Below are 21,636 nucleotides of genomic sequence, written 5' to 3' on the forward strand. Positions count from 1 at the left end.
CAACCAAAGAAATGGGAAGGAGTTATGTGTTTTTGTGACAGGCTGTCACCAGAAAAGTTCCTAAAAAACAATTGAAAATGGTTCTTTTGCTGATTTATCCCTTGAGATAGATGCTTTTTCTATTTTTAGCTTGCTTAACAAGTGGAGGAAAAAAGAATTGGTAGCCATATCTACATATGTGTCTAGATTTAAAATTCATGCAAGTTGTTCCTTTTACATATCGCCTGTTTAGTAATCAGGCCACACTTTCCAATTTCACCTGCGAGGTACTTTTGCTGACTTTTTGAAGAGGAAGCAAATGTCCCGTGGGCTATGCCACTTTTGCACAGCAGTGACTTGCGGTTGTGGACTGTGCCATTGCATGTAAGATGGGGGGTGACACCGCGGTTTCATCAGTCCTGTCAGTTTTTCTGTAGCTGCACTTCAACTTCCTCATTGGCTCGTCAGTGCTGTTTCCTCTTTCGCGAACTGATATGATTCTTGTTCAGCAGACAACTTCTTATAGGTCTGCTCTTTTAATCTCCAGAAGAACACAAACAACACAAACCTTTGCTTTACAAAGTAATAGGTGTGCGCTCTGTCGCTGGGTTTGAATAGTCTTCGTTTTTCAAAGGCCGCATGAACATTGAGCCGTACGTGAAGCTTGTGCAAGACTGGTGAGTACAGAGACATCGCAGCAGAATTTAAGCCATTTACTGACACATGAAAGCTCTTTAAGTCTAACAACACGGTGATCTCTTACATGTCCCCAGCTTCAATGCGCCCCTACCTGTTTTCTGTGTGAGGGAGAAAGAAGCAGCAGACTGAAAACTTGGACAGTCATGGATGTCTAAGTGCAGTAGCTGTTTGTGTGTCTGTGTGTGTGTCGAGTGAGTGCGTGATGTCGGGAGACACCAGCACCCTTTCCTGGAGGAGCATGTCTCTGACCAGCCAGTCAGATTCCTCGGACCTGTCTCCAACAGCGGGTGTCCACAGGGATGTCCTCTCCCAGGTGAAGATCATCAAAGTGTGTTTCCTCAGCAACAGCCCCAACCTGGGCAAGAACTTCAAACTCATCCGCTGTGAGGAGGGATGGACTGTCAAGGTAGACCTTTTTTTACTCTTACTTCATACTCTACTCTAAAACTATAAAAGCTTTACTCTGCTGTGCTTATCAGATAGACTGAAATGCTTTAATAATGTTCTGCCGCCCTGCTTTCAGCTACTCTTCTCTAAGTTTTCCTGACTTTATTGGCATCACTGCACTCAGATGTATTCTTCATACCTTCTTCTAAGACAACAAGGAAGTCTGTTTTGGATTTCTGATAACAGGATGCACACACTGATAAACAAACCTTGCGCTGGCATTTAGCCTTCGCTTGAGTTCTCTAAACCTACATCAGAACGGAATTTATTCACATGACACAGCACGCGTTGTAAAGTTGATATCAAGCTTATACTGGAAAGCTAAAATTCAATATGCTTCTCTGTAATTATTTCAATCCCAGAATCTGATCAGCACGGTGCTGTCCAGCGGCTGCGTTGGTCCAGAGATAAAATACACCCAATGCTACGGCCTCCTTCTCAAACACCTCAAATCCTCAGAGATACACTGGCTGCACCCTGATCTCACTGTGGCTGAGCTCACCCACCGCTACGAGCAACAGCACCTAGAAGCTGAGTGGAGGTTGGTAAACCTGTCACATCGCTGAATATTTTGTTTTGACTGGTTTTGACTGGGCGGTACACTCAAAAACACAAAAAAAGGATTCTTCGGCAAACATGAAGCGATATTTTTGAGTAAAATGCAGCTGAAATGTATAAAATCAAAACTTTATTTATTCATATGATTAATCATTAAAGAAATGTGCTTGGTATGTACAATCTTAAAATACAGTAAAGATATTTTTTTTTAGCCTTTTTTGGATAGGGACAGCTTAGAGAGACAGGAAAGTGGGGAGAGAGAGAGGGGAAGACAAGTGGCAAAAGTCCACAGGTCAGACTTGAAGGCAGGCCTCTCCAGCCATACAGCATTTGGTCGCCTGTGCACCCACTGAGCTAAGCATCCCACACTGAAAATATTCAAATAAAGTGTACTCTGTCTATCTAAATCTAACAAAAGTATCGATACTAAGCCAGGAATCTGATATCTCACAAATAACCAGCTGACATTATTGCTATTTGTGATATCTCAAAAATAATATAAAGTTTATGACCGTGAACTGTGATCTTTATTTATTCAGATATGACTTGAGGATCAGATACATCCCATCAGACTTTATGAAAAAATTCCAAGATGACAGAACCACCATGCTCTACTTTTACCAGCAGGTCAGTAAAATTGTCAGTGTTTTTGCACCTTCGTCTTAGCGGTTTAATTTAGGTTTACACGTTTACCCTCAGGTACGAAGTGATTATATGCAGCAGTATGCCTCAAAAGTAAGCGATGGAATGGCTCTACAGCTTGGCTGTCTGGAAATCAGGTAACATCTCATGGACAAAAGAAAAACTGGGCAATAATTGTGCATACTTTCATGGAAAACTGATGAATGGTACTGTTACTACTTACAGGAGGTTCTGCAAAGACATGAATCCAAACGGATTGGAGAAAAAGTCAAACTTTGAATTTCTGGAGTAAGTTTAGCATGCATAACCTTCCTACTTCTCATGCTACTGCCTGTTTACCTTTTACCTCAGGCCTTTCATGCCTTTGTGGTACATGCGTGTGTACCACTTTATTGTTTTTGTTAGTTGTTTTTTTTTAAATAGGCCTGCGCCACCTATTTAATCAGCATTTCTCAGAAATAGAAGGGCTTTCTATTTCTGAGAAATGATATGTGGATATGTGGTGAAAGGTGGATGAAAAGGAAGAGTAAAAATGACCAGATGCAGTCTCCGGTTAACACAAAAAGCTACATAAAGTGCATATTTCTAAAAGTGAAAGTTTCACATTACATATTGTTCTAAACTAGAGAGATGCGGGGTTGCATCAAGTTTTTGTTTCATTATAGCTGTCTGACTTCCCTTTATTCCTCCATTAGGAAGGAGATAGGACTCGACCTCTTCTTCCCCAAAGAGCTCATTGACAGCATGAAGGTATGGAGCCAGAACATTTCGATACAATTTCTGCCTAAAGTTACAGGATGAAATAAAATGTGCCTGATTGTCTCCGTCTGCATCTGTGTATCAGCCCAAGCAGCTGCGTCGCATGATCCAGCAGACATTTCAGGGCTACTCGGCTCTGAATCAGGACCAGTGCATGGCGAAGTTCTTCACCACTCTGTCTCAGTGCTGGTGCTTCACACAGGAAAGCTTCGCCTGCCAACTAGTGGTGTGTATTTGATGTGTGCACTGGTTGTCACGTATACTGGCACTGAATAAAACAAGTGGTGACTGAATTCTAACAGTAAAAACTTGTTTTGTTTGAAGATAAAACGCAGTGCAGTGCTTTATATATTTATGTTTTTCATTTCTTTGTGTTCACAAAAATGGGATCTCTTCTCTTCTCAGAGAGGTTTCAAAATTATTAATGTGTGTGCTTTGTGTCTCTGTAGCAAGGCTGGAGCTTAACAATAGACTTAGTTATTGACCCTGATGGGATTAGTCAGCACACTGAGAACTCAACGGTGAGTTTGAACTTTCTCTTACTTCTATTAATTTTTGTTTGATCTCTTAAAACAAATCTGTCATGGTGTGTGTGTGTGTGTGTGTGTGTGTGTGTGTGTGTGTGTGTGTGTGTGTGTGTGTGTGTGTGTGTGTCTATTTATATATAAATATATTGTCTAAATCTTTTAAATCTTTTCAGCCCATCTGTTTGGCCAAGTTCTCTCAGGTCCGCAGCATCTCCTGTACTGCAGAGAGTGATGGGCGAGCTCTGCTCAAAGCGCACATTGAGGGAGCCAAACAGGTAGCACTGAACTTCCTGATTTGTTTAACTGCTGTGTTTTGTTTCATTTCTACCTTTTTCATCAGTTCCCTGGAGGCGTCAAATTGTCAAAGACTTCCAGGGAAGTAATGAAAAAGAACTGATGAAATTTTGAAGTACAGTAGGTATCGGTATCATTGTCCCCATCACCGGGGGAGAGTGATAGGGTTTATGATCTGGATTTTTTTTTTTTTAAATCACACTGCTTTTACAAACAGTAGTTGTGTTGTAGAAGTCGCATTGACTATATCTTAATGCACCCAGTGTTTTTTAGTTCTTAGTGCAGATTAAATATCATGTATCTTCCACCCTCCAGCCGCTGTCAGTGAACACCTCCTCCCTGGCAGTAGCAGAAAACCTGGCTGACCTGATTGATGGCTACTGCCGACTGGAAGGCGCTGAACGTTCACTTATTGTCAGCCCCAACAAAGGTAAAAGTAATGTCCATCCATGCAAAAAGTAAGGGTCTTGAGATTAAAAAATGTCTTTTACAAGCGTGTCCTGGCCAGAAAAACAGCTGTATAATGGAGTTGCATAAGCTGGTATCACATGCATACTGGAGACTTTACGAGATATTCATTCTGCAGCTCATTCCAGGGGGAAGGAATGCCTTTCCACCCATCTTCTTAACCACTTATCTAGCTAAGAGTTGTGGGAGGGCTCAAGTACGTCCAAGCTATCATAGATTGACAGGTCGGGTATAGTTTGGACAGAGTGCCAGTCTATTGCACTCTTTTTTTCTTTTTTTTACATGATAACATGTGACATTTCCATGTAACCCACTCATCCTGCTTAATCCTGGCACTTACTTTTGGCCTCTTGGCTCTCACTTTCCATGAATTTGATATTACATTTGACATTAAAAAATAAAATTAAGCCATGTTTTTCCCACTTATTGCAGTAAGGTTTAGTATAACAGAGCATGAGACTGTGGAAAGAACCTTTAATTGCCTATTCCTGCCACCTATGCCTTAACCAGATATCTGACTCTTACAGGGAGAGATACGCGAATGAAACTTCCTGACATCCCAAAATGGTGAGCGTGATGAGTCAATTTGGAAAGTTGTGGGTTTTTTTTAAATGTTATTAAAGGTGACACATTGTTTTCCCTCGGTGGGGATAATTTAGTAGAAGCATAACGTATGTGGGTGTAGTTTATTTTAAGATCTTCCTCCTCTGTGTTCATTTTTTCATATGTCTACCGCTCACAGCTGATATGTCACAGATGTTTGCTGAAACGTTTGCTTGTATACAAAATGTTACAGAAAGAAAGAAACATTTTTCTCTCTTCTTCTTCCAGTGCTGGTTCCAGTGCTCACAGTAAAGGTTTCAGTAAGTACTAATCCAGCCTCTAGAATTTTACTTTTAACTTTAAAAGCAATGTATGTATGTATACTAATAATGTGTTTTTCTTTTATTCGTTTAACTTTAGATTCTGATATTTATGCTGAAATCCCTGAAGACGGAGCTGACATTAGTGGTGAGTAGCATTTTACTTTAAATCAAAATTGATCCTGAAGCTCACGCAGATTGTATCGCTACCAATGAGCCAAAACCATCTGTCAGTTAAGGTGTTTGTGTTATTGCGATGGCCAGTTGTGGGGATTTTGTTATATAATCCCCTGCTGCTCTCTTCCTTATTGAGAAAGAATGAAAATGTTAAAACACTGTTGCAAAACAGCAAACTAAGAAAAGCTGGAGTATTCAAAGTGAGTAAGTGGAAAGTTAAAAATGTACATGTAAAAACTTCCCCGGGTTTAACCAAAATTATACAGTACTGTGCAAAAGTCTTGAGCCGCCCTCATTTCTGTATATTTCCCTTCCAAAAAGACTGAATCTAGTTTTGTTTTTTTTTTAGGTTTTTTTAACGTAACCTTGAGCTTCCTGAAAGTCTTTTAATGTTTTTCCTTGGACATTGACTGCTCTATACCAGTTCTATAACTTGGTTTGGGGTTTTTGTTTGCTTCTTTGTTGTTAAGGTACTTCAAACTTATGAATCATTCAAACATAAAAAGGCACCTAACTCAAGGGATGAGCCAGTGTTCTGTTTTCACATAATAACTTGGCAAAGAACCAATTTCTTTAGTTGAATCTATTAAAAATTATTTAGATAACACAGTTTGGCAGACAGGCACCGGGAGGGGCTCAGAGTAGAGCAGCTGCTGCTCCACATCGAAAGGAGCCAGCTGAGGTGGTTCGGGCATCTGACAAGGATGCCCCCTGGGTGCCTCCTGGGTGAGGTGTTCCAGGCATGTCCCACCGGGAGGAGGCCCCGGGGCAGACCCAGGACACGCTGGAGAGATGATATCTCTCGGCTGGCCTGGGAACGCCTTGGTATTCCCCCGGATAAGCTGGAGGAGGTGGCTGGGGAGAGGGAGGTCTGGGCCTCTTTGCTTAGGCTGCTGCCCCCGCGACCCGGCCTCGGATAAAGCGGATGAAGATGGATAGATGGATGGATGGATGGATGGATGGATGGATGGATGGATGGATGGATGGATGGCAGACATACAAATAATATTTATGAACCAGTGAGGTGATCCCCAAAGAGCTGTAAGATGAAAGCTTGGGATTTCTCAACATTGTGTGCAGCGTGTCCTTAAAAAATCTGAAGAAACTGGACAAATGGAGGATAAAAAGAATAAATGGCAGGTGTGGGAGATGCATCTGGCTATTGATGGGTTGATCGATGTGTTCGCTGGAGCCTCATCAGAAATGGTCTTGGTTCAATGGCCAGCTGGTGTCAACAAGTACCATCAAATTTTGATCCACTATGAAATACTATCTGAAAAGCAACTGGTCGACAACTGCTTCATTTTTCAGCATGTCAGTGATCTCAAACACACTGCCAATTGTAAAGCTGCCTTTAGACTATGATGAAGAATAAAGGTGGTCATACCAAATATTGAATTGGAATTGTACAAACTCTGTTTTTGACTTACAGTATTTTTATATAGGTGCGCAGATGTTTCAATAAATAGCTGCACCTATTTTCCTGGTGGTATATTTTTGGCAAGACTTTTACATAGTACTGTATATTTATTTTGGTTTACACCTACGCAGGGAGTTTATTAGATGACAGCTGCAGTGAGGAGTTTACACCTTCTGGGTACTTGTAGTGGCGTGTATGCGGTACCTTTGGTGCAGGCTCTCTGTGGCTGGTGTCAAATACTTTCGAGTTGTAACATGGTCTGTTTCACCTCTTATCCATGTCCAGTTCCACCTCCATACTTTGGATGTCACTATTAAACACAGATATCAGGGCTTTATATATTTATAGAAGTACATTGACTGATAAATAATTTAGGGCATTTAGATCTTATTTACTTGTTTTCTTGGTGCACTACTAAAAACAAAGGTAGCTTTTCCTTTTTTTTTCTTTTATACTTGCTTGCTATGTTCCTTTAAATATCCAGGAGATGTGGGTAAGTAACAAAAAGTGCCTGGGTTGGAGAAAATTTTGCAATTGAATTAAGGTTATTATTATTAATATTTACATCAAATTATATGCATGAGCTGTTATCACAGCTCACATTGTAGTTTCACTTTATATGACTCAGAAAATGAACATACTGCTGCAAAGTGTGACACAGAGGATGTAAACGTGTCCCAGTAACATGTAAAGGAAGGAAGTACAAATAGTGGCAAACCACACATCCTGTTGTGTGTAGGCTTTTCTTTTTGTTTTTTTGTTTTGTTGTCTTGTCTTGTTTGAACAGCTTTACATTTACAGCATATCACCTACCTTTTAAAAGAGGGAAACGTGGAGTTTTCTCAACCTGTGCCTTTGTTTCTGTGTGCAGAAAGGCACAAGATCTCCAAGGAGGATTTCGTTGTGGGACGGATCCTGGGCGAGGGATTCTTTGGAGAGGTTCACGATGGAGTTTATAAAAGCCCAGTGAGTCCATCTGTTGTGTTGACTAACTAGCCTCATGCTAAGGCTCAGACATGCTTGATAAGAACATCCCACAAATATCCATCAAACCCAAAGCTGAAAATATGAAAAAGGTTTGCAAATGTAAACCACTGTGCGTGTGTGTTTGTCTGCAGACAGGGGAGAGGATCCGAGTGGCCATCAAAACATGTAAGGACTGTTCGGCTGATGTAAAGGAAAAGTTTCTCAGTGAAGCCGGTGAGTGCATTGCAGCTGCAGTGATTGTTTCCTTTTCTTTTGCACTACACATGTCAGCCAGCATGTGCAGGGGTTTGTGACGCAACTGCAGCACGTAGGAATTTATACAAAAAAAGCACTTTAGGGCCAAGTTGGGTCTTATATGGGTGGGTTCTTATACACTTGAAAATGAAAGTGTTGGCTAATTTTTGCTTAAAGAAGTAATGAGTAAAGTGTGACAAGCCAAGAGTGAAATGTGCTAGTTTAGATCATTTGAAGGTTTTTGCACCAGTAACGAGGCTGATGTAGTGAACTTCCTGTTGTCTGCTTGTGGTTTCATGTAATAACTCCGACGGCTAAATGTGGGAGTCTGGAAGCCGCAGGTTTTATCATCCATTGCAAAAACATCAAAGCTTGAGACGTAACAAACTTTGATGTTTTCTGTTCTGAGATAGACAAAACATTCCTGAGGTCCGGACCTTTGCTGATGGTTAAACTGTTTAAATCAAGCGTTACATTTTGAAATTTCATGGTCACAGGACGAAATAGCCGACATTTTTGTTACGCTTTTCCCCCAGAAATGCCCTGCTTCTTCTTCCATGATCATCAGCAACACTCTTCTTATTTTCTTTGTTTAATCCAGCATTCACATTTGCATTTCTATGTAGCACTCGTTTTGGTCTCAACCTTGTCCTGTTGCACTCATCACGCTTCACTAGCTGCAAATTCACCAGCTAGCCGCACGTTTCTTTGCTGGGCATGCAGTGGGTGTTAAAACAAAATGAGCAACAGAAACTCCTCTGGAATCAGGTTTTTAGAGTTAATCAAACATGCACTTTTGGGTGAAAACTGTATGACAGTAAAATATATAATAACATTCAATTAAAGAGCTGTGGGGTCTTTTAGGGGATGCCACATGATGGCTCTCCTCTGTAAAGTAAAGTTGAACATGTTTTATTTTTAAGCCTATCAAACATGAGCAATTGCCCGTGCTCATCTGATAGGAGGGGCTTAGAAAAGAGAGGGGAGAACTATCGATTTTGCTTCTGAAGAAAATAATTATAATCTTCCTCATAAAGTATGAACAAGACTTGCACGAAAAGCAGAAGTCAAATGTATTTTTAGATAAAGAGCTTAGGTTAGGCACAGTGGTGTGATGGTTAGCACCATTGCCTCATAGTGGGGAGGTCCTGGGTTTGAATCCACCACCTGCCTGGGGCCTTTCTGTGAGGAGATCGCATGTTCCCGGTGTTCTCTCTGAAGCCATGCAGTCAGTAGGTTTAGGTTAATCTGTGTAGTTGTCTGTCTGCCTAGGCTGGAGTAATGCTAAAAAAATTGTAAGCAGGACTTTGGGGCTAGTATGGCTTTTGTTATCTATAAACAAAAAGCCATAATATAACCAAGAACCATTGCTGCATGTAATCTCTGTCTGTCTCTACATTAATAAAGTCTGAATTCTCTCTGTTAAAGACTTGATGAAAAATCTGGATCACCCCCACATCGTGCGTCTGATTGGAGTCATTGAGGCCGATCCTGTCTGGATTGTCATGGAGCTCTATGAACACGGAGAGGTATGTTTTTGTGTTTTTATTCTAATGGTAAACCTAAAGTATCACAACCTAAACCGTGACTTGCAACTGTGCCTTGTTTCGCTCACAGTTGGGGAACTACCTCATAGAGAACCAGTACAGCCTGAGCACAGCGACGCTTGTCCTCTACTGTCTACAGATATGCAAAGCTTTGGCTTACCTAGAAGGTCTCAACATGGTGCACAGGTAGCACATTTTCCACAAGTAGTGTGCTTTCATTGCCTGCAGTGTATTTTAAGAAAGAAGCTCAGCAGGACTGAATAAAAACATTTTTATTTTGCAGAAACTTTAAAGCCTCTCTGCATGTTGTGCAGATATTAAGTGAAAATGGTTTGCATGCTGATTTCTTTTGGTGTGATGTTTCTTTATTCTTCGCGTCATCTTGTGGTTTCTATTTTCTCTGTCTGTCTGTCTGCGGGCCATAGAGACATAGCGGTGAGAAACATCTTGGTGGCGTCTCCAGAATGCGTCAAACTTGGTGACTTCGGCCTCTCTCGCTACGTAGACGACCAAGAGTATTATAAAGGTGCACACATCGACAAGTTTCGAATGTTTGTAGAAGTCAAAATAAATGTCATGTTTTTGCTTTGCCCGTTTAACTGCACCCATTAACTTATTGAATCTCAATTTCTCCTCTGTGTGCAGCTTCAGTGAGTCGTTTACCAATCAAATGGATGGCGCCAGAATCCATCAACTTTAGACGTTTCACCACAGCCAGTGATGTCTGGATGTTCGGTGAGAAAAAACAACAACAAAAAAATTCATTCTCTCAGTTACACATGTAGGTCTTTACTCCGTCTGAACACAATACAGGCTTTTATTAAACCAGGAACAGAAACAAGTAGTGCTTAAAGTTAGTTTCACCGCGGTACAGCTTGAGGTTTTCACTCAGTTGATTTGTAATTCCTCAGGCTGTAGACTGATGTGAACCATGTTATTTAGTCCTTCCATCTCTCATAGCACACAGTTTTTGGGCTGATGTTAATGCTTGAGGAGTCCACTTCAATTTTTTTTTTTTAAATTTAGAGCCAAATCACAACAACAGCCGTTTCACAGGAGCTGTTGTTTTGGCATCTTGAGGCATGTGAGGCTCTGCAGCTAGTGAGTCAGCCAAACGTTGGGAGTTTTTAAAGATAACCCACCTCAGCACTCAGCGACCCATCTGTGCAACATAATGTGGTCTGCCGCTTCATGCCTGAGTTACTGTGGTTCCCAAATGCTTTCTCTTTGCAGTAATACCTCTTACAGCTGGTCATGAAATATCGAGGGGGGAAGAAATTTCATGAACTGAGTTCATAAAGATGCAGATTGATTTCTGTAAAAGCAGACTGTGCCTGATTTTACACACCTATGTTGGGCTACAGCTATCGATTTTAGTGATCAAGTGTTCTACCGATTATTCCATTAATTAATCGAGTAATACCCAACAAATACTTATGTCTTATTAACTACTAAAACCAAGTATTCAAAAGAGAAAGAGGCAGGTCTTTAAAAACAGCTCATAGGTTTCCAACCTAAAATAAGTCATAAATTAAATGGGTTTAAGTCCTCTGAGAAGGCTTTCTTATGCTAGGCTTACACTGTGCGATTTTTGGCCCATTTTGAGCCGATTTTTCAGTCGTGCGACCGTTTTGGTGATCGGCCCGATTTTGGCCTTCATCGTACGTCGTGCATCATGTAGTATACGTGGGGTAACGAGAAGCGATTAACACCTCACGACCAGCTCCCAATCATCAATCGCTTGGTCGGGAGGAGGGTGTCACCGCAGCTGCTCACACTGCGCACGCGCAAACACATAAACGTCGGTGAGCACGGCAGTGCAGCGTGTGATCTGGACACAAGCGATGGAGGCACTTGTAGAACTTTGGAAAGCTCATCCGAACCTTTTCGATGTGGCCTCACAAAATCATCACAACCACAACAACCGTGACAATAGTTGGATTTACACTGCTGCTCAATCACAGCTGCTTGATCAATGTTTTTCGTTAGCAATTTAGCAAAGTTGATGGTGGTGTGTGTGTGTCTGTGTGAGTGAAAGACAGAGAGGGTGAGTGAGCGACAGATTTTCTGTTATAACCTTCATTTTTATGGACGCACAGTGTGAGCACTCAGGTCGCATCAGAGCATCGGGCCGTATAGTGTGAGACCCTGCAGACCCAGTTTGAGCAGGAGCGGAATCGCGCGACTGAAAAAATCGCACAGTGTATGCCCAGCTTAAGTATGTGTGTCTGTGTGCGTGTGTGTGCATATGAGCAAGTGTGAAAATGTGATTGAGTATGTTTGTCTGTAAGCCTTTGAAAGAGCATGTGGCAGCTACAATGAAGAAAAGTGAGCATATCAACTTCCTCAGAAGTGAGCACTTTGATGCAACGCTTCCTGCTGCCGAAAACAGGCGTGCTGGTGTTTGCAGCTGTCAGTAATTATTGTTAATAATATTTAAGTGACCCACCTAAAAAACCCAAGTCAGAGGCTCAGACTTTCCTGGAACATGTACACATTTTTGAAAAATATTTTTTTAAAATATTAAAATATTATCAATACAATACAATACTACGGAGCCCCGCAGGGGACATGGGAGAAAAAAAATTAAGACGGACTTTTGCGAGATCTCGCAAAACTATCTCGGGATCTCGCAAAAGTTTTGCGAGATCCCGAGATAGTTTTGCGAGATCTCGCAAAACTTTTAGCCGCATTCTTCGGACGCTGGCTCGAAGCTGACCGGGAGGTCGAGGCACAATGTGCCGGGAAAGCGGTGTTCCTCCCGGCTGTAGTAGATCTAGCTTCGAGCTAACGGGAAGAATGTTTTATATTAATCATTTGTAAATCAGTGAAACAAGTGAACCAGCCATCATCATTTTACATTGTGGGCTACAAAAAGCCCATAAGTGGGCCATACCAGACCACTGAAACTACGTTATGAATCGTAAAATCACCAAAAAAAGAAAATGCTCCTTGTTAAAAAAAACTGTAATTCCTGTAGTAGATGGTGTCAAAATAGGAATGTGTTTTTCATCGTTTATCTACCAATTAATTAAATAGATGTAGATTGAGGTGCTTTATATGGGACATAAAGACCGTACAATAATACAAATCAATCAGTAAGAAGAAAAGCTGTAAAACTTAAAGGTAAAAATCTATGCACTTCTTCACATTTTCCAAAGCTGTCCAATGTCCCACATTCTGGCCCCGGACCGTATGTTTGCTGTAAACTAATGTTACTAAAGCCTAGAATTGAATATAATTTAGTATGCATGCTGCATATTATGGGGCGCCGTTTTTAAAGTGAAACATGCTGAAATTAACGTCAACATTTTTTCACATTTAGCTCAAAACCTTACAAAAACATGTTTTTTCAAGTAATTTTTTACAACATTTAGTAAAATGTTTGTAACTTTTCATCAAATGTTAAATATTAAATCTAAATATTATATTTAAATCTAAATGTTAAATGTTAAATCTAAATGTTAAATGTTAAATCTAAATGTTAAATGTTAAATCTAAATATTATATTTAAATCTAAATGTTAAATGTTAAATCTAAATGTTAAATGTTAAATCTAAATATTATATTTCAATCTAAATGTTAAATTTGCATGTTAGCCTAAACATTTAGATTTAACATTTAACATTTAGATTTAGCATTTAACATTTAGAATTAACATTTAGATTTAGATTTAAATATAATATTTCGACTTAACATTTAGATTTAACATTTAAAATTGTGTTTTAACTATGAAAAGTTACAAATATTTTACTAAATGTTGTAAAAAAGGACTCGTTTTGAGCTAAATGTGGAAAAATGTTGCCGTTAATTTCAGCATGTTTCACTTTACAAACGGCGCCCCATAGCATGTTACTAGTAACAAGCGCTGCAGTTTTGGACATTTCCTGAGCTTGCCAGTAACAGCTACAGCTCCGGTAACAGTGTGCGTAGACAGACTCCTCTTTATTCTATTACAGCGTCATCTTCACTGCTGCTGTTGTTTCTCATGAGTCTTTTTGTTGAGATAAGTAGGGGCTGCTTGAGCTTAATGGTGTAAGACATTTTATTCACACGCGTGCTCCTAAATACATTTGTACTGGTTTTAGTCACAAATTTAGGTGAAAGGCTCACAACTGTGCAGTGGTCAGTGGCAGCTGAGTGCTGCATAGTCGTGGTTTAACAAAGCATCACAGTAAAGAATTTACATTAGGGATTTTTTTAGTAATCAAGTCTCTCAGTGAATAATTGCAGCCCCACACCTATGGGACTGAAGACATGCTCAGTACTTTTGTTCATGTGATGCAGAGATGTCAAACATACGCGGGCACCAGATTTGGTTGGGCAAAGACTCCAATCTGGGCCAATGGACAGCTTGAAAAATGTGACAGAATGCATAAATTTTCACATGCATTTTCATAAATTTTACAGCTTTTCTGATTAATAAAGACCCCTCCCTGCCACTGAAATTTATACTGCACCAAAGTAATTAAGTAGCAGATAAATGATGACAATAACGCTCCTGTTTTTAAAATATCTACTATAGAAATTAAATTGTTTTTCCCATTTTTTACAGTCAGGTCACAGGAAAAAGCATGATATAAAATTATTAATTTTGTTTCAAATCACCTTGTTTGATTTGAAACAAAATTAAAAGTGTCTAAACATCATGAGTGTGTCTCTCTAAAATCTGATGTTCAAGCTTAAATCAAGTTTCATGTCTGAAATAATAGTTTAGTTGGGAATCATCTTAGAGACAAATCTGCTGATGTATTTATAAACCGCATTTGCGTGATGAAAGTGTAAGTGCCAGTCTCAGTGTGAATAGATAAACATAGATTATTTTTAATATAGCTAATCGTGTGTGTGTGTGTGTGTGTGTGTGTGTGTGTGTGTGTGTGTTCAACCAGCTGTTTGTGTGTGGGAGATCTTCTCAATGGCCCAGCAGCCGTTCTTCTGGTTGGAGAACGGGCAGGTGATCACCCAGCTGGAAGCGGGCGTTCGACTCCACAAACCGCAGCTCTGCCCGCCCATCATCTACTCGCTGCTTACCCGCTGCTGGGCCTATGAGCCCAGTGGCCGTCCCAGCTTTGGCCAGCTTGCCTGCTCCCTCAGGTGCACACTCACCTAACTGAACACATGACCCCCAGTACATGCAGAAGAACTGATCCCACTATTCAAAGTTATATAAACTGATGATGCCTGTGTTTAATAGTGACGTCCACAGAATGGAGGTGGAGCTGGAGAAAGATGAGAGGCGAAACAAACCACGGTCCAACTCGATAGCATTTGATCCCAACCACACGGAGCCTCCACCAAAGGTACCAAAGGTGGCTCAAGACTTGCACAGCACTGCACACACATATATTTTTGTTGCGTTACAACGCATCTTGAAAGTGAAATACACCAGAGTTTCTGCTTATTAAATGTGTCAAACTTTTCACTTTGGTCTCATAAATGAAGCTGCATCTGCAGATGCTACATGCTAGTTCCTTCATATTCAGGTTCCTAGAAAGCTGGAGATAGTGTGGAAGTAAATGGGGAAAATCCAGTCTTTCATTAACTCACACAGATCACTTTCTTTTTCACAAGCAATTTTCAACCATTTATCTTTTCTATACGCTTATTGTGATTTTTAAAATGTCTTTTTTCATGTGTATGCAGTTTAAAGTTATGTGCAGAATGAATTATGTAAATGTTTTAACCTATATATTGTCCTCTTTCTTTCTCTTAGCCTTCCAGATCAGCAGGCAGCACCCTTCCCCAAGGCTCACACATACAGGTATCTAAACACACTTACACACACAGATATACAATAGTGTACACATACATGTATATTAGTGTCTAAATTCAGATTCAGTTGCGCGCGTCCCCTTACCCAGGAAACACATATTCAGTGAATGTTAATACAGTTTTGAAATTTTACCTTCACAAAACCGCTTCTTATCAGCAATTGCATTATTGATCTTTTCATATTGCTTAGAGTCACGTTCGTCGGTGGAAGCGCTTCTGCTAAAGGGGTTAAAATTGGATGACTGGAGGATATAGTGGAGGAAACAGAACACGTGACAAAATCATTGAAGGGGAAAAACTGTTTTACATAAGCAACTGAGAAAAAGTTACAAAAAACACATGAGGTTTTAAATAGCTATCTGCGCTGTATAATAAAATTAGTAACATGTCAAGGACGTGTGTGTGTCTGTGTGTGTGTTTGTGCATGTGTAGGTACCTCCAAAGGATAGCATCCCAGCATGGGAGAAAGAGAGAGTGGAAGAAACTTTGGAAAGACAAAGAAGAGAAATGATGATGGACAAAAAGTGGCTGGAGCAGGAAGAGAAACATCTGGTGAGAGATCACACACACAAACACACACATAATGCAGCCAGGTTTGAACCACAGGAGTTTAGCAGTGTAACAAAATGAAGTGATACATGTCTGATATTATTTCATGGGACTATAATTGATTACACATAAAGCACTAAAGCTTCTTTTTAAATGTGTTTTCCTGTAGGGTCCTGTTGTGGGACGAGATACACAGATCGAGGTACTTTCTTCTTCTTTTCCTCTTGTGCAAATCATGCTTTGATCAGCACGAGGCAGAAACCCAGTTGAAAATACAGCTGCTCGGCCATGCAAACCCATGCCGTGAAGCTCCTGATGCACAGTTTTTGTGCTGATGTTAATACCAGAGGAGATTTGGAGCTCTGCAGTGTTTGAGTCATTACAGTACTAGCTATAGCTATGCAACCACCTCAGCAGTGAGTAAACCCACTGTGCAACTTTAAGTGATTTCCCACTTCCTGGCGGAGTTACCATGATTCCTAAATGCTTCAGATTTTCTGGAATACTGCCAACATTTGATCGTGAAATATCTAGGTGGGAAGAAATTTCATGAACTTACTTCCAAGGTGCGAGGAGAAGGACAGAGATCTGGTGACAGATCTTCCTTAATGCTTCAGCAACACATGAAGCATTAAGGAACAACTTTATTGGTTGACCAGCGTGTTTCAGCTTATGGCTTTCATCGTGGTCACAAGTCGAAACACGTTGGTCTTTTGTCCATATAGTGTAAAACTATAAATGTTAAATTGATCTTCCATCTACAGTTCGAGCTGACAAAAATTCAGTGGTGACTTGTTTTCATCAACAGAGTTTAAACTTTTAAGACACAAACCTTGTTGTGCTTTAAATAACTCATGTGGTTAGCTTAATGACGAAGTTGATTTACTCAAAAATGTGGTAATGGTGTGGGGGTTGGGAGGGTGATTGGTTTAAACATATTAGTTTCCAAAGATTATTTAAATGCTGCTGGCTAACCGTACTCTGTTAAGTTGATAAAGAGTATCTGTGTCACTGTTTCTCTGTTATTTGCAGCTTCCTCACAACAGCTCAAAAAACGGTGAGTCCACTTTAAATTTTTAGGTGTCTTCAGCGTACATACACTTTTCTTAACTGCAGTGTAACGTACAAAATTAATTAATTAATTAACTAATTAGTACCTTTCAAATTTACTCCAACATTTATAATCCTTTTTTTTTTAAACTGTTAAGCATCAGCTGTTCATGGAGTGTGCAAAATCCTGTGCTGTTGGCATTACTAGTCTGATACATGGCTTTGATTTATTAGATTCTCTTCTGTGTTTCAGGTCCTCCACAGAAACCTCCAATGCCAGCTGCACAGGTAAAAGTGCACAATAAAGTTTTCATCGAAAATAGTTAAGAAAGGGTTGAAAAGGTTTAAATGTGGACATTTTAAAGCTTAAATGAAGCTACGTGTCAGTAAGAGCTTTCTTGTACTGCTGCAGCCTCGTCCCACAGCTGAGCTGGACCGATCAGGTGATCAGGTTTACACCAGCGTCATGGCGATGGTGAAACAGGTGGTCCAGCTGAAGAATGATGTCAACACACTGCCGGCTTCTGAGTATCCCAATGCTGTCAAGGTAGGTCTATGTTAGTATCTATGATACACTGAGGATCACCTTTTTTCAGAGCACACAGTACTGACAGCAGAGGGCGCCATTGGTTTAGCTCAAGCAGACATAAAGCTTTCTATCAGGTGTAGGAGAGTTTATACAACTAAACATAAGTTCCAGCATTTAAAACATGGGACATTTGTAGTGTTATTAAAATTAACAACAGGTGAACTAGAGGGGCAACAATGAGACAACCAATGTTCCCTCTAAGCTGCGCGCGTGCGCAATTGCGCACTGCTGGCACGGTCTCTGCGCACAGAAAATCTGTGTTGCGCACAAAAAAATCTAACCTGAATTGAAATTAAAACTAAAACTTTAACATTCCTGTTTTTCAGTGTTAGTCAGTAAGTGACTGGCTGCTCCCGTATGGGAATAGAACGATGCCACCTTATCCCATAGTCCAGCCAATGATGCGATTCACATTCGTATACACGCAGTAAATCAACGTCGTTGACAGGCTATGACAGTGTCCTTATGCGCCGACACCGGTGTTTTAGCTTGCAAAGCGGGCTGATGTGGAGTGAAGCCACGTTAATGACAACGTGTACAACCATTGGAGATGTGAGCAGGACAGATGGAACAATTGACGGAAAAAGTGTGGACTTTATACCAGTTTTTAAATTGTGTTGATCGGCCACGTAAAACCAGAGTTATGATAAAAATATATGCAATGTTTGGTTTTCTTCCTGAATACTGTCGTTGTTTATATTTACTGCGGGAAGTAGTGATGTGTCGGTCGGCTCTTAGAGCCGGATCTTTGATGTGAACGACGCGAGCCGTGGGGTTTTTTTTCTTTCTCTCACCCTCTCTCTCGCATAAAAACTGCAAAACACGTAAAAACTCAAAACACGTACAAAATACAACAGAAGTGCTCCAGGATGCTAGGGGCAGTGTTGAACTTTTGTTACCTAGAGGCTACACAAGCCAGCAAGTACCAACGACCAGATTTGGTGTGTGGTAGTAACAGGTAAATGAACATTTTTTAAAATTATTTAAATATATATGAGTGCTTGTGTATAAATACACAAACAATACACATATGCTTTCAATTGTGTAATTTAAGTGATCTAAGTAGCTCTGTTTTGGAAGTTCAGTTAATGCTAGTGTGTTTTGGAGTTTGTACGTGCTTTGTCTCTAGGGGCCACCGCATATATTTATATATATACATATATAAATAAATTCCTTTTGTGCATAATTTTATATTATTGTTAATAATAAATTAATTAAAGCAACAAAACAACCTGAAGAGCCTGTTCGGAGCCGAAAGAGCCGGTTCTCTAAAAAGAGCCGGAAATCCCATCACTAGCGGGAAGAAACAGTAAAAACTGCGAGAGTGCGTTTGAGGAAAACGCTCAAACGCACTCTCCGCCTATCAGCAAAAACAACACCAACCCCCCCCCCTCCCCCCTTCCTATTGGTGGAAAAATGTACCATGTCGACCAATCAAAAAACTATATATGGTAACAGATGTTTAGGAAGGGGGGAAGTTTTAGGAGTGACGGCGGTGTTTTGAGATGTGAGAGATTTGCGACGTTTAGCGCAAATCTTGTGTAGTTAGTGTGTAGTGTAGTGAGTAGTTTTGTTGTGTGTGTCAGAACAATGAGGCGACTGCTGAATATTACAGGTGTTACAGGAGTGATACATCTCCTGCTGTCAGGCCTGCAGGTATCAGGCTGTTGTTCTCCTTTATCTCATAGTGGACAGAAATTATTTTTTGGAGTGGCACACAAATAATTTTTGTGACATCAGATTTGATGCAGAACAGCTGATTGTTCTGTAAATAGTTTGAAATGTATATTTAAAAAAAACACCTTGGCTTCATTTTTAGGTAAACAGCTGCAAAAAACTTAGTTTTTTGCATAATCCAGTAACTTTTTTGAAGAAGTAACTATATAATTAATTGCCCAACGTTGGTCATTATATACTGTATTTTGCAGACAGAGAGTTACAGGACTCTCTCCCAGACCACAGACTCAGACTCATAATACAAGTCAGAGCTTTACAGAAAATAAAAACAAAGTTTAACTTATTTTAATTTTTAAGTCTTTTTAATTTTCATTGTAAGTGGGCTAAAGCAGTTAATTTAAAGTGGTCTAACATAAATGTAAATGCTGTAATTTGATTATTTTAATAAACCATGTAACTTGGATGGATTCGATGCTGGTGTGACCACAGTGCAAACGTCTGCTGCTGTCCAAGGGACCGCTCAGGGCGTTTGTGTGTTCGCTCAGACACGTGAAAAATTAGAGGGAACATTGGAGACAACTCCCAAACTCATCATGTCCATCATTAGTGCTGTAACTGTACGATACACGGACCTTTTTTCAGGAATAGTTTGAGCCACTGACAGTAGAGGGCGCTGTTGTTTTAGCTCATGCACACATAAAGCTCACTATCACGTAATGGAGAGTTTACACAACTAAACATGAGTTCCAGCTTTTAAAACAAGGAAGACTGTTTGTATTTGAGTAATTGATCATTTTATCCTTCCTCGTCCTTACTTCCACATCTCTCACTCCATTCATCTTCGCTTTTCTCCATCATCCACCTGCAGGCAGTGGGTATCTCTCTCCGGACCCTGATTCAAAGTGTTGATGAGATCCTGCCCTCTCTGCACTCCTCTGTCACCTCAGAGGTAGGTTTCAAATATTGTCTGCCTTATGTTTTGTGACAGTGTATGCATATCAGCCAGCAGACCAGATGCAGAGGGATTTTCTTTGAAGATTCACATAAACAGAAGTTATGTTGTGAAACAACGTTAAATACTCAGTGCAAAAAGGCTTTTTGGCTTCTATGTGTGTCAATATAGAGATTATTACCATTTGACACTTTATGCCATATATAAGCATACTAGATCATCTTTTCAGTCTTTATACTTTTTTTTACCTCCTGTTGTCTGTATGATCTGATCTTCCTTCTGGTCCATCCTAGATTGAGGGCACGAAGAAACTGCTGAACAAGGATTTGGCAGAGCTGATCAATAAGATGCGACTGGCCCAGCAGAACTCCATAACATCACTAAAGGAGGAGTGCCAGAAGCAGATGTTAGCTGCTGCTCACACTCTTGCTCTTGACTCCAAAAACCTCCTGGATGCTGTGGACCAGGCTCGAGTCAGGGCCAACCTTGCCAAGCCTAAACATGACTCAGAAGATGAAGAAGATTCTGGGGAAGACACATAGGTTCCCTGCTGATCAAACGAACTTGAAATTTGGCTTTAGTTATGAAAGGATCAGTTCTTTTCTTGAGGACATGTGGAGGCTATGTCCTTATGGTGCAGCTCTGTCCCGAGGGGACAGGGGTGTATCAGCTAATGAAAGATGTCATACTGTATTTGTATATGCGCTTAAACAACTGAACTGAAACGCTGAATGTATTAATAATATTTGTAGTGTTTATTCTATATTTTTACTATTAAAAATTATGACCTTTCTGTGTTGCAGTGGTCATTTTATGATATAAATTAATGATACATGATACACCTGTGGTATTAATGTAAAAATTCTATGTTGCTTTGTTCTCAAGTTATTGCATTCACACCTGTGACCTTGATCTTTAGGTCCAGATCACTTCAGTTTGAAGTCATTCAAAAAATTTTATTTTATTTAAATTTTGGTATCAATTTGAAAAACCTACATCGCCTCGTTCTGGAGTTATCCCAGTCACAAACTTGCTTGTCCACGCTGGCTACCCGCCCAGCAGTTTGACAACAATACATCTGAAAGGTAAAAAACTACACTGAAATGATGTACTAAAGTTTGTTCATGTGCTCATGTGATTACTGCAGCAAGCCATCAGCACACCCTTGAATATTGTACTTTTAACATCAGTCCTGTTAAATGGCTGTGGGGTAAACTCTCTAGCAGGTAATTTGCATAGCTGTTATTGTGCAATGACAACCTCGGGCAGCCTTGGGTGGGCTGTACAGACTTGAACTGCATTTATTCACAGTCGTTCACAGTAAAGAAAAAAGAAGACTATATTGTTGCTTCTAAGGAAAGTGGCCAACTAGAAATACTGTTTTTGACAAAACAGTTTAAAACTTTTTATTTTTCCTGTTTGTAATGTGAATAAATTGTTAAAATG

General features: G+C 40.1%; 1 protein-coding gene across 1 annotated transcript; it reads left to right on the forward strand.

The window, feature by feature from the left end:
• Nucleotides 1-412: 412 nt before the first annotated feature.
• On the forward strand, nt 413-20,983 carry LOC146681764 (protein-tyrosine kinase 2-beta-like). The gene is made up of 30 exons (XM_085448705.1): nt 413-656; nt 753-1,084; nt 1,488-1,666; nt 2,223-2,310; nt 2,383-2,462; nt 2,551-2,613; nt 3,021-3,075; nt 3,170-3,310; nt 3,534-3,605; nt 3,785-3,886; nt 4,221-4,335; nt 4,901-4,940; nt 5,205-5,236; nt 5,337-5,384; nt 7,705-7,799; nt 7,952-8,033; nt 9,483-9,583; nt 9,672-9,787; nt 10,027-10,127; nt 10,247-10,336; nt 14,491-14,695; nt 14,796-14,901; nt 15,315-15,362; nt 15,806-15,925; nt 16,092-16,124; nt 16,955-16,979; nt 17,226-17,260; nt 17,385-17,519; nt 20,107-20,187; nt 20,484-20,983. The coding sequence occupies exons 2-30, from the start codon at nt 881-883 to the stop codon at nt 20,730-20,732; spliced, it is 2,841 nt and encodes a 946-aa protein (XP_085304831.1). The 5' UTR covers nt 413-656; nt 753-880; the 3' UTR covers nt 20,733-20,983.
• The last annotated feature ends 653 nt before the right edge of the window (nt 20,984-21,636 follow it).

The sequence above is a fragment of the Copadichromis virginalis genome, linkage group LG23 (assembly GCF_057382275.1).
Source record: "Copadichromis virginalis isolate Kocher_CV1m ecotype Utaka linkage group LG23, C_Virginalis_male_GT1.1, whole genome shotgun sequence".
Taxonomy (NCBI): Eukaryota; Metazoa; Chordata; class Actinopteri; order Cichliformes; family Cichlidae; genus Copadichromis; species Copadichromis virginalis.

Excerpts from the sequence above, each read along its gene's own strand:
- LOC146681764 (XM_085448705.1), top strand. The coding sequence starts at position 881 with ATGTCGGGAGACACCAGCACCCTTTCCTGGAGGAGCATGTCTCTGACC. Across the intron at positions 4,336-4,900 it reads TATTGTCAGCCCCAACAAAG|GGAGAGATACGCGAATGAAA; the intron begins GTAAAAGTAATG and ends TGACTCTTACAG. Across the intron at positions 9,584-9,671 it reads AGCTCTATGAACACGGAGAG|TTGGGGAACTACCTCATAGA; the intron begins GTATGTTTTTGT and ends TTTCGCTCACAG.